The 12,772-nt window shown below is 58.6% G+C and overlaps 1 protein-coding gene across 1 annotated transcript; it reads right to left on the bottom strand.

Annotated features, from left to right (window-relative positions):
- Window positions 1-2,246: 2,246 nt before the first annotated feature.
- Window positions 2,247-12,772, bottom strand: XKR8 (XK related 8). Its single transcript, XM_073317494.2, has 3 exons — window positions 12,324-12,772; window positions 9,753-9,943; window positions 2,247-8,179 (listed from the first exon to the last, which is right to left on the bottom strand). The coding sequence occupies exons 1-3, from the start codon at window positions 12,638-12,640 to the stop codon at window positions 7,488-7,490; spliced, it is 1,200 nt and encodes a 399-aa protein (XP_073173595.2). The 5' UTR covers window positions 12,641-12,772; the 3' UTR covers window positions 2,247-7,487.

Below are 12,772 nucleotides of genomic sequence, written 5' to 3'. Positions count from 1 at the left end.
CTAAGCTTTATAAAAATGGCACGATCGGGAGCCACGTTAATGGTTTCATCCTGTGGGGGACCTGGGGATGTGCTATTGGGTGCAAAAGACTGTCATCACAGGCACTGGGACCCGGCCTCTGACGCTAGGAGACACCATCATGTATCTCGTCAGGATCATCCATTGAGCCCACCTCGGGGTGGGGGTCTCATACTCCTATTTTATAGCTTGTCCCTACATGAGCCCTGATGGCCTCAGTTCTCAAATTATGAATATTTATGACTCCACCTGCCATGGAAACTTATTCTCGAGCTCATGAAAAAAGTGATCTGCCCAGTAACTCCCAGCCCTTGCTTCTGGCTGGGGCTGGGCAGTTCCAGTAAATGGCCTTGCTCTGTCCCCTTGCATGTGTGCACAGACATCCACTAACTTTTGAACTGCCTCCCTCTCTGTCTCTAAACAAGTACAATACTGCAGTGCAACAGGCCTGTGAGTTACACAAGCAGAAGTCTTGGATTGCTGTTAGTTCTTCTTTTTCTGGGGGGGGGGGAGGCAGGGAAGTTATGTAAGGGGGAGAAGGAGCAGATTGTGCAACCGGAAAGGAGCAACACCAGTATCAAAACGGCACTGGGAAGAAGGGACAGCGTTCTTCAGAGTGCAGCCTTAGTGCTAATTTCAACACCTGGAAACGGCAGGGAAATATCCACCATGGCTGCAGGTCATAAAAAAGACCCTATTGGAATATTTTTGAGAGATTCCTGTACCTCTGGATAAAAAAGGAACAAGTGCTGAATGTAAACAATGCACCGAAAAGATGCAAGGCACACCAATTTTGGTACATTAACTTCTGGCCCCATAATCTGTTTTTAACTAGCATAATTTCAACAGGTTCTGGATTATATCAGAATGGCCTTTTTGCTTTACTCTGTCTGGTTCTCTTGCACCTGTTTATAACATGCTTTCTTTATTGAAAATAACTTGACCTGCTTTCCATGTAAATTCCAAAGGCGGCAAAGTTTTAGACTAATTAACAGAACATCTGAAATAATCAGTTTAATTCACTGACCACAGTTAATCCCCTCTCTCTGATAAATCATTGTTATAAATGTGAAACGTGTTTTACATACATGTCTTATCAAAACATAACTTTTAAGGTAGCTTTGTTTAATAAAAATAAATTTTATTGTTTTGTTTGTTTAAATTCCAGTTACCATCCTAATGAGCAAAAAGTTATCTAGTAAATAGCAATATATCATTCACCATTTTCTAATCTACTAAAAATGTACAGTTAAGAATCTGAAAATATTAAGCTGTATATTGCTTACATAAATGTATATTGTTGTAGTGAACTCTCCGAGGTAGCAAAAGTGTTCAAAATCTTGTGTCAAGGCTCTATGTGGTTGTAAATCAACATGTTCATCTCACTTAATGAGACAGTCATTTTCTAAAGGAAGGTGCAGAAGTACAAATGGAGAAGTTGACTAAAATCAATAACTTAAATCAATCCACCCTGCTTTGCACAGGCCAGCTGGGAGCAGTACTCGTCCCAGTCTAGTGTGCAGTTACCCCCCTGAAAAGGGTGCCACATCCCCAGCTGGGGGGGCCTAGTCTGTCAGTTCATGATGTTTTCCCAGTCATGTGCTTTGGGCTGCAGCTACCTGGCAGTGACACAAGATGCTCCAGCCCTCTTGAGCGCTGCCTGGGGAAAAACCCCTTCTGTGTGTCTGCCTGACTCTTGCCCACCTTCTAGGGCTTTAGCAACTCTCAGCCATTCTCACAGGAGGTGAGGAAACAAATTACTCCACAGCCAAAGGCAGCACCCCATCTCTCCTGTGAATAACAGGGCAACGCCTCCACTCCTCTCCCACACGTGGGCCTGAAGGATGGTGTGGAAATACCATGGGCCATGCAGGGTGGGTGGGGAAAGTCCCCCCAGGTGGAGGGGATGTTTCACCCGTATGGGCCATGTGGGGGAAAGGGTTCCCTCCCTTTGCCTCACAAGGCACATCTCATGTGTAGGCCCGCAGCTCTATGCCCCACCTCTTGGGGTGGTGTGAGATTGGCAGGGGTGGGGATAGGGTTGAGGCTGTTGGGAAAGCTTTTGATCTGATTTCCAACAGTCCCCCGTGTCACCAGATGGGTGGCTACTAGGGGTGGGCGCTCAGGGTTATCCTGTAGTGCTTGGGCATAAGGGGCAGGTGGCACTGATAAGTCGACCATCCTGGCCCCCAGCTCCCTCCCACCCCATTGTTTCAGCTGGTGCTGACCTTTCGCAGCTGGCTGGAAAGCCCTCCAGCAGCGAGAGGGTCCCATCTCTGCTGCTGTTCCTGAGCTCTGGGCCTTGCCCCAGGTTCCATCCCAGGGATGTGGAAGGCCTTGATGAACATGCAGGGACCACAGCAGAGACATTAGGCAGAGCATGAGGGGTGTAGGAGCCAGGGCCCCAGTCAGATCCTAGAACGTATCCTCTCTGCTCCTGGGGGGGTCAGGAACTAGAGCCACCCTGGCCCCAGCACAGGCCTGGCTGGGAGGAAAGGGCTAGAGGGCAGAAAGAGTTTGGCTCTGGCTAGGCCTGGAGCATCTTGTTTAGGGCAGAGGCCCTGGCCACTGAATGGCTGGTGCCCAAGGGAGATGGTACTAAACAGTGGTTTGTTGGCTGTATCTTTCTTAGAGCTGGCGCAGAGAAATCACCTGCTGCCTTCTGCTGGAGTTACCTTAAACTACATCTGGACAGGTCCTGGTCTCCCCTACCACTCCCTCCCTCACTCAGCCACCTCCTACATCCTCCCCAGAGTCCAGAGCTGTCATTCCTCTTCCCGACTCACCAGCAGTGGGCTCTCCCCAATGGGCTGAGGCCAGGCAGAGCCCCACACGCTGATGCTCCTGGCCCATCACCTAAATTGCTGGGACTGCATTCTCCTTCCCTGCGGGCTGTGTGGGAATGGCCCTGGGGGACCCTGCCATCTCCACATGTGGGGTCCCTCCCAGCTTGCTGATGCATGCCCCAGGGACCTGCTCACCTGTCTTGTTCAGGAGCCCAAGTCTCTAAGGCATCAAATCCTGCTGGGAGCTGCTCTACGCAGCCTGTTAAATCCGCAATGGGAAGGATGTTTCAAGCTGAAGTTCAGTGCAGAACAGCCCTGACACAAAGCCGGCAGCCCGTGAGATGTGATAAGGACAACTGTCCCCTCACCCTGAAACTGCAACTCGTTTCCCTTGTGAATGGCCTCACTGTGGAAGCCAGGTTTCCATAGGGCCTGATCCCAGTCTGCATTTACAGGCCAGCCCTGGGTCTGCACTACTGGATTCTGGCTGGTGTTCCAGGGTGCTTGGGGAGCACAAAGCATTATGGGCCCAATCCTTTTTATCACGATTGGTGCTGTACAAACAGAAGAAGCCCAGTGGTGGCCTGGCCCAGCCCAGTCCTGTGTTGGCCTGCGCTAGGCCTGGCCTAGTGGCCATTCGTCTAACAGACTGTGCTTGAAGAGCACGTAGGGCGGCTGTCAGCTCGGCTCTGAGCACACTAAGAGCAGCTCCAGTCACACAGCAGCGTGGCCCCGATGGGAAGGTGCCGTGCAGCAGATTTATTGGTGCCTGGGGGGGAGGGGGGGGTCATTATTTTGTTCTGAAAATTACACAAGGGCCTGTGCAGTTGGGCTTTACCAAGCTGCTGGGTACTCCACCCAGTGCCGACACTTTCTGCTGAGAACTTCTAACAATAAATTCAGAGAGGTCAGGAGGAGGTGTCTGCAGGGCCTTGCTAACCCTGGCCAATACTGGAACATGGCCCATCCCCAATCCCCTCTTAAAGGACACTGGGCGCTCATGGAAACAGAGATGGGAAGGGCCCGTCAGCGAGAGCTGGGCCCCTTGGCCCTGCCAGGCTTGGATACACCCTTCCTGTGCAGCTGGAGGGTTCTTGTCTCTCACAGGCAGGCCTGGGCCTCCTGAAGCTGCCACCTTTAACCCCTGCAATACCTAACTGGCTCTCAGCAGTCCAGCATCAGTGGGAAGGGAGTGACTGATGCTAAGCCAAGAGCAGCCAGTTGTGATGGGATTTTGGAGCATCTTGGAAGCTGAATCAACCAGTGCAGCTCCTGACCTTAGGCAAGGCCTGCATGCTCCCAGACTCCTGCCCTGGTGCTGGAGGGAAGGGAGGGGGTGGACTGAGGCCCAGGGTCCTGCAGAGCTGGCCATCCAGCCAAACCCAGTGCCAGGGCTGATACTCGCCCGCCACAAACCTCAGCCCCTCTCCTGCCCAGCTGGGGCAGCTTTAGGACTGTTACACGGAAACACACCTCTCCAGCTGGGCACCTTGGAAAGTGCCTAAAGCCCCAAGAGCCAGGCCAAGAAATGGCAGGAGGCCAGGCTCAGATGCTTCCCACAAACTGGAAACTAAGCAACTTAGCTACACCACACTGGAAACTGCAATCAATCAGCAGCCCCGCTCCCACCAGGGCCAACCACAGCCAGTGTGTGGGTCCCTGCAGGAAACAAGCGTGACAACTCCCACACCAAGCTCTTGACTTCCAGCAGCTATTTCCTAATGCTGGGAAAGCAACTCCTCACTACCCCACCAAGATGAGCAGAGGGTGAGCAAAGGGCCAGGGCAGAGGGCTGGGGGGGGAAAGGGGCCACGATCGGGGCTGGGATTCATGCAGGAACACACCAATTATCTTTGCAACAAAGAACCAACACTGGAAAAACTTCAACATTTTAACTTTGTTTTGAAAAAGAGCAAAAGGTTTACTCAGCTCAGAGCATTCACCCCCCATCCCCCGAATTCTCCAAGCCATTCCCCTCCCCCCACCCCACCATTCTCCACACCAGTGGTTCTCAAACTTTTTTTCTGGAGACCCAGCTGAAGGAAATTGTTGTTGCCCATGACCCAGCAGAGCTGGGGCAGAGGGCTGCGGCAGAGGGCTGCGGAGTTCAGGGTGTGGGAGAGGGCTCTGAGAGGGCTGCGGGGCTCAGGGTGTAGGAGGGGGCTCCGGGCCGGGGCAGAGGACTGCGGAGCTCGGGGTGTGCGAGGGGGCTCCGGGCCGGGGCAGAGGGCTGCGGGGCTCGGGGTGTGCGAGGGGGCTCCGGGCCGGGGCAGAGGACTGCGGAGCTCGGGGTGTGCGAGGGGGCTCCGGGCCGGGGCAGAGGACTGCGGAGCTCGGGGTGTGCGAGGGGGCTCCGGGCCGGGGCAGAGGACTGCGGAGCTCGGGGTGTGCGAGGGGGCTCCGGGCCGGGGCAGAGGACTGCGGAGCTCGGGGTGTGCGAGGGGGCTCCGGGCCGGGGCAGAGGACTGCGGAGCTCGGGGTGTGCGAGGGGGCTCCGGGCCGGGGCAGAGGACTGCGGAGCTCGGGGTGTGCGAGGGGGCTCCGGGCCGGGGCAGAGGGCTGCGGGGCTCGGGGTGTGCGAGGGGGCTCCGGGCCGGGGCAGAGGGCTGCGGGGCTCGGGGTGTGCGAGGGGGCTCCGGGCCGGGGCAGAGGGCTGCGGGGCTCGGGGTGTGCGAGGGGGCTCCGGGCCGGGGCAGAGGGCTGCGGGGCTCGGGGTGTGCGAGGGGGCTCCGGGCCGGGGCAGAGGGCTGCGGGGCTCGGGGTGTGCGAGGGGGCTCCGGGCCGGGGCAGAGGGCTGCGGGGCTCGGGGTGTGCGAGGGGGCTCCGGGCCGGGGCAGAGGGCTGCGGGGCTCGGGGTGTGCGAGGGGGCTCCGGGCCGGGGCAGAGGGCTGCGGGGCTCGGGGTGTGCGAGGGGGCTCCGGGCCGGGGCAGAGGGCTGCGGAGCTCGGGGTGTGCGAGGGGGCTCCGGGCCGGGGCAGAGGGCTGCGGGGCTCGGGGTGTGCGAGGGGGCTCCGGGCCGGGGCAGAGGGCTGCGGGGCTCGGGGTGTGCGAGGGGGCTCCGGGCCGGGGCAGAGGGCTGCGGGGCTCGGGGTGTGCGAGGGGGCTCCGGGCCGGGGCAGAGGGCTGCGGGGCTCGGGGTGTGCGAGGGGGCTCCGGGCCGGGGCAGAGGGCTGCGGAGCTCGGGGTGTGCGAGGGGGCTCCGGGCCAGGGCAGAGGGCTGCGGGGCTCAGGGTGTGCGAGGGGGCTCCGGGCCGGGGCAGAGGGCTGCGGGGTGTAGGAGGGGGCTCTGGGCTGGGGCAGAGGGCTGCGGGGCTCGGGGTGTAGGAGGGGGCTCTGGGCCGGGGCAGAGGGCTGCGGGGTGTGCGAGGGGGCTCTGGGCCAGGGCAGAGGGCTGCGGGGCTCGGGGTGTAGGAGGGGGCTCTGGGCCGGGGCAGAGGGCTGCGGGGCTCGGGGTGTAGGAGGGGGCTCTGGGCTGGGGCAGTGGGAGTGCGGAGCTGGTGCTCAGGGCAGGGGCAGCGTGCGGAGCCCGACGACCCCACCCGGAGCAGGACCTGCTGCTGGCCCCTTCCAGGGCGCAGCGCGGGGTCAGAGCAGACAGGGACTAGCCTGCCTTAGCCGGGCAGCGCCGCCAACCAGACTTCTAACGGCCCAGGCTGCGGTGCTGACTGGAGCCGCTGCGACCCAGCGCCTTCCATGCCGCGACCTGCCGTTTGAAAACCACTGCTCCACGCCGTTCCCTCCCACCCCCGAACGCTCCACACCATTGCCCCCCCACCCTCCTGAATCCTCCACACCATTCACCTCCCCTCCACCGCCCTGAATTCTTCACATGCTTACCCCCATCTCTCCAACAGGAACATGCTGCTGTTCCCTCCTGAAAGTGCGGAGCTAGAGACTAGGTCTCTGTCGAAGGCACATTATTATAACACCATATATTTATACCCTTCCCTTTATAAACGTCAACAAACTAACACCCCCTGCAGTGGCCAAGTCATCCCTAGAGGCTCCAAGCCTCGCCCAGTGTGGTGCCGTCGGTCACCCACTACTACAGGGAAGCTTTGAAATTAGCAACAAAACACAGGTGCAGAGAAATTCCAGACAAATGGAAAACCTGGCAGGTCCTGCCAAGAACAGAGCACACGGTTTCCCATTGAACTCTGTTGAAACAGAGCAGTGGAGAGCCTGGCAGGGAAATGGGGATGGGGCTGAACAGGGCAATGTGCAGAGCAGAAGCCGGGAGGCCACAGCAACCAGCAGGAACAAGTGGGAAGTTCCTGTAATAGAGCGGATCCTGGGCCAGGGGCCCAACGATAAAGGGTTAATGCGTCCAGCACTCTTACAGTGGGTTCTCCCATGACACTCGCTGCAGTGCCTATCCCATTAGAAGAGTGCCAGACCAGAACAGGCTTCACAGCTGCCCGTGCTGGATGCCAGCTGTTGGGCCCTACATGCCAGTGCCCTCAGCCCGCCTAGCTCGCTCCAATCTCCTCTCCCTGCGACAGCTGCCCATTCCAGAGGTGTGGTGCCCAGTCCCTGGGAACACACTGCAGGCACCGAGATGGCTGGAGCCAGGTCCGGCCTGGGATCCCGCAGCACAGATCCCTGAGGTGTAAATCCCTCTGCCTGGAGCAGGGACAGCTGCGCTCAGAGAGGCACGTTGTCCAGGTCCCCATTCCCCCAGTTTCACCCGGCCTGCAAAGAGACCAAGAAGTGGTTCTGGGACAGCTGGTACATCCGTCTGTTCACAGGGGCCGGCACTGGGCCAGCTCGGAAACCGGCTAGTCCTTCTGCAGTGTCTACTTCATCATAGCTTGCCTGGCACTGGACCTGCAGCGTGGGGTGGAACCATTTGTAGTAGGCGATTCTCAGCAGCAGCCCGAGCACGAAGCAGACCAGGGCAGCGAGAAGCACAGGGAGCAGAAAAGAGCGCTCATGCAGAGGGGCATTGTGCCAGAGCCAGGAGCCAGCGAGGAGCACGCTGTCCACCAGGATGAAGCCATGATAGATCGTGCTGCGCTGCCGCGTCTGCCCCTTGGACACGTTGAACCAGCAGAAATATAGAATCACGGCCACCGTGGCCCTGTAGAACCACTCCCACCTGGGGCACTCCATGAAGTCAGTGCCCTGCAGCCAGACCCAGAGGAGCATTGCAGCCCAGATGCCCAGGAAGTGCAGGCCGACGTAGCACGGGAAGAGCGTGGCGAAGAGCGCGACTGCCAGGACGCGGGGGCAGATGAGGAGGAAGTTCCACAGGAAGTAGATGGTGGAGGAGAGCGGGCCCAGCTCATGCTTGTCCAAGAGGAAGCAGCGGAGGGACTGGTGATAATCCAGCAGCGACCACGCCACGCATAGGGAGGCAGTGAAAATCCCGAGCCCTATGACAACAGCGGGAGAAAGGATCACCGGGGACCACAGGCAGTGGGGGCAGCTGCATGGTGCATCAGGCAACAGCTCAGGCCCTGGGCACCAGTGACCGGCAGGAAGAGGTGCCGGCTTCACCCCAACGAGGCATCACTGCAACCAGACCCTGGATCAACGAACAAAGCCCACGGCTCTCAAGGGCCCCCCAGCCAGAGGGCTCTGTGTCACAGCTGCTCTCACGTTCCCTTGCACACCTCCCTCGCTCACTCACCCCATAGGCCTGCGCTGAAACATGCCACTTCCTGCTTCAGGGAGCCCCAGAAATGCTTAGGAAGTGCCTGGCCACAGGCCAGCCCTTATTCCATGCCCTGCTCCCTGTGAGATGCCTGGAACGGGAGTGCCCCACCCCCACGGGGCAGCACCAGAGGAGAACTGCAGGGCTCAGGGGAAGCCCTCCTTGGCCTGGATGCCAACAGCCAGGGGAGGCGGGACACCGTGGGGCTGGGAGGTGACTCAGCCATTGCCATTTAGGACTGAGTGGGGTGTAGCCACAGGACCGGGCCTGAGGTTAAGGCCGGAGGCACCCTGCTACTTCCTGACTGAGGCAGCCCAGCCTGGAGGGGGGGACTGGACCAAGCTCCTCCCATTAACCTGGTCTGTGCCGCCCCCTGCAGCTAAGCACTAAAGGGGGGGGGGGTGTAATCCTGACCCGCTGGAGTCAATGGAATAGCATCTGGCCCTCAGCTGAGCGGGGGGCTCAGGGTTGGCCCAGTTTTGTGTCCCACTGGGAAGCTCTGAGAGCCAATCGATCTCCGAGGGCACTGCCCCGGTGCCCACCCCACGTGCCCAGATGCAGGGAGTGCCATGCCTGCACCTGGCTAAGCACACAGCTCTGTGGTCCCAACACATCCCTTTCCCGGCTGAAGCAAGCTCTGGGCTCAATGCAGGGCCTTGCTTTTGCCCCCCCTTGTTCAGAGTGTTCTGCCACCTCCCAGAGAGGATCCCTCCCCATGGGCACCAAAATCCCAACCCCTCCCCTCTTCTCAGCAAGCTGCTTTGCAGCGTCTGAGATGGGCACATCAGCACAAAGGGGAAACACTTGCGACTAGGCAACGGTCCGGTCTCCCAGCAGCCGGAACCCCCTTCCTTGCAGCATACCGCATCCCAACCCTGCAGAGTCTGGCCAGAGGGTGTCCTGGGCGCAGAGCCAGTGCACTCAGACGGCACCGAGCCTCTAGGGATTCATCTCCCCGCTACACTGGGCAGCTCTAACTGGAGCCCTGCACTGCACAACGCCCAACCCCAGCTCTGAGCTAATGTGCTAGCGAGAAATCCCCCAGGGCTGGGACCACAAGACACTGTGGGCAGGAGGGGTCAACCAGGGAGAACCAGCACCTCCCCAGTCTGACCGACGGGCTCCAGAACGAGGCCCAGCTCTCATATCCCTTAGAGGCTGGAGCTGAAGCAGCTCAGGGGATCGTTCCCTTATCTCACTCACCCACTCCTCACCAGGTGGCTCTGTGATAAGGAATACCCCGTGCCGTGCCGTGCCCTGCCCCCACCACGCCCAGGAGCTGTGCCACTCACCCTGGAAAGGCTCCAACTTGTTTGTATGCAGAACGATGGAGAGCACAAGCGTGAGCTGGGGGGTGCCCTCCAGGAAGGTCTCAAAGAGGCGCAGCATGCTGATGTCGTGGGACAGGAAGACAGCGTAGTCTCGCTCCTGTGCAGTCTCCACCCTGCATGCTCGCCAGCCCGCTCTCAGCACACGGAGACACCTGCGCAGACATCACGGCCCTGCCATGAGAGGCTGCTCTACACCAGGGCAGCACCTCTATGCCACAAATACAGCTCTGGCTGTCCGTGGGATTCCAGAGCCAGCCTGCCCCTCAAGACAGCTCTAAATCCGTGCGGGTCAAAGTGAATGGGACACTCATTCATGCCCTTCACATCAAGGGAGATCTCATGTGAATCCCTAGTACCTGCCTTGCCCTGACTTCTCTCACGGACACCTATCTATGTCACCAGTCAGCATTCATCATATGGATGATGCAGAGCGTATGCTGACACCAGGGTCCCAAATCAGGTTACATTTCCTGCATGAATAACTTCAGAGTGTCACTCATTTGGGCGCTTTGGGCTGTGTTTGACAGGCTGAGATCTCCCACTCACCTGTCAAGTCACTTTACGCCCAAAGTTTAGGCTGTATTAATAATCCACCATCAAAAAAAAAGAAATCCAGGGGGTCATTTTTCCCCCAGTTCCAGTAAAAATGACTTTTGGTTTGAGTTTAACATTCCCCTGCAGTATTTGCAACCCAAACACTGCAGCACGGAGCACTCCACAGACTGACCTGAAATCCACTAGAAGCAGACCAGAACCAAAAGAGAAAGTGACTTACTTTCCTTGTCCGAGCTGAACAAAGCACAACCCCGGGCAATCAGCTCAAGTGGTGAACAGCAAACAGTCTGCCCAGTTTTAACAACCATAGGTTCAAATGCAGGAAATGACATTGCTTTTTACACACAAGATACTGAACCTTCCAGTGGCAGCCTGAAACACAGCCCCAGTGTGCAGGAAACCCTGGGAGCTTCAGCAGTTTGTTTCTGTGCCCTGGGCAGAGAATGAATGAAACCCTCCACCCCGAGAAGAACATGGGGCACTTCCAGAGGCGGTGCTGGAGAGGGACAGGCCCCCGTGAGCCCGGCGCAGCACTGAGGCTGTCTGCATCAGCCTTTTCTCAACGCGTGCGTGGGGGCTGCCAGCAGAACACCTAAGCAGGTCTAGGCAACGGGATGGTGGCCTCTGAGTCCTGTCTACACTAGCCTTCCTGGTGCTACTACTCCCAGCAGGGAAAACCCAGGTGGAAAAGGTGGGACGTTTTAGGGGAAATGGCTGGAACTGACAAGGCAGCTGCAGTAGCTTAGGTCTCCTCTGCACCAGAAAACAGCAGAGCGTCAACAACCAGGTTAGCTGACCCATGGCTCTCCGTGCTTGCCGCTGGACTGTGCCGTGCAGCCAGCCCCAGACCGGAGGCCGCGCGGGCGAGGCCTGAGGCAGCTGAGCGTGTCTCACACTCGTAACAGCAGAAAAGGTTTGCTAATACAACTGCACCGGTGCTGCTGGACGGGCAAACCCCCCTCCTGGAGGTAGAGCTTCTGCTGAGACCCGTTGCACAAGCGAAGTCACCCATGCTGGCTGACGCGCTTCCAGCCATGTCTCTACTCGGGGATTTGCCGGGACAGCAACGCTGCAAACAAATCCACCTCTGACGGACGCTGCTACGCCAGCAGAAGCATATGGGCCTGTCTACACCTAAGTGCTGCAACAGCGCAGGGTGAAGACACCGAGGCGAGCTTTCCCCACTGGCACAGGAATGCCCCCTGTCCCAGAGCCGGTGACTATGGCAAGAGGAGAGGCTCTTCCCTCGAAAGCACTAGCCACACTGAGGGCGAGGTCGCTCTCGGGCGCGGGAGAGCCATACCCTGAGGGACGTCGTTATACCAGTATAAGTTGGCAGCGTAGACCAAGCCTTACTGCAGACCTGGCCTCCTTGTGCACGCTGGGAACAAAGACAAAACCACGCACTGTTTCGTATGCGTTAGCACCAGGGAGTTGCACAGTTCTGACGTTTCCTCATGCGGTCACCTACTGCAGCTGCCCCACCCCAGCCAAGCCCTGCCGCCCACCAAATGAGTCCCTGGCCAGCAAGTTACTGTTTGTATAATGGAGGGGCACCAAGGAGGGGAAATGAAAAAAATTACATTGTCTTTCAAAATCAGCTTCATCTGGGACCCGGGAGCACAACCCGACCGTGCACTAAGAATGACTGAGGGGCCTCACTGTTCCCGGCACGAATACAGGGGCCTTGACTGCGCACTTCCAGACCCCTGCTCTTTGGATTCCAGTTGAACCTTAACCCTGAATTTCCTGGGTTTGTAACAGCTGGTAGGGGGATAATTACAGCCACTCTGTGATATTTTAACCCTTCGGTTACTGACTGCAGTGTAGTGTAGTTTTTATTTGTAAATTATAACGCTCAGCCGCAGGGCCTGCAGGGACCTCCTGGACCCCTCTCCAGCTGAGGTCAGGGTGAGGACAGGTGGCCCTGGGCTGCAAGATCTCAGCAGAGGGGGAGTTACTGGGCAGCCTCCTTACCTGTAGAGATAGCCCAGCTGGAGGAGGTGCAGCGCAGCCAGGCAGCGGCCACTGGGAAGTTCCAGTTCGACGTTGTCCGTCCGGTACCAGGCCCAGCTGAAGCACTGCATGGCCAGGGAGGAGAGGCCCAACAGCGCCAGCACCAGCCCCCCCCAGAGACAGTGCCCAGCCTGCATGTAGCTGGCGGCCACCCACAGATCAGCGACCAGGTCTACCAAGAAGGCAGCAGTGCCCAGCAGGGCGAAGAGCAGGTCCAGGTACCGGTACCGAGGGGATGGGGCGGGGGGGCTACCAGAGCCATGGCCTGACCCTGCCATGGCACAAAGGGGCCACAGATGTCGCCGCCCTGCTCGCCCTGCACAGCCCTGCTCTCTGCCCGCTGTGCCCCGTGCCGGAGGGGCCGGCTCCCACCAAACCCTCCCGGGACCCTCCCTGCCCTGGCTAATCCC

The sequence above is a fragment of the Lepidochelys kempii genome, chromosome 19 (assembly GCF_965140285.1).
Source record: "Lepidochelys kempii isolate rLepKem1 chromosome 19, rLepKem1.hap1, whole genome shotgun sequence".
In the NCBI taxonomy this organism is placed as follows: Eukaryota; Metazoa; Chordata; order Testudines; family Cheloniidae; genus Lepidochelys; species Lepidochelys kempii.
The sequence above is the reverse complement of the archived record's forward strand: the minus strand, read 5'-3'. Positions and strand labels throughout refer to the sequence as shown.

What these genes read in the sequence shown, in the direction of transcription:
- XKR8 (XM_073317494.2), bottom strand. Translation starts at nt 12,640, where the DNA reads ATGGCAGGGTCAGGCCATGGCTCTGGTAGCCCCCCCGCCCCATCCCCT. An exon ending in CAGCTGGGCTATCTCTACAG is followed by an intron (nt 9,944 to 12,323) that starts GTAAGGAGGCTG and finishes ATGTCTGCGCAG; the next exon opens with GTGTCTCCGTGTGCTGAGAG. An exon ending in CAAGTTGGAGCCTTTCCAGG is followed by an intron (nt 8,180 to 9,752) that starts GTGAGTGGCACA and finishes CTGTTGTCATAG; the next exon opens with GGCTCGGGATTTTCACTGCC.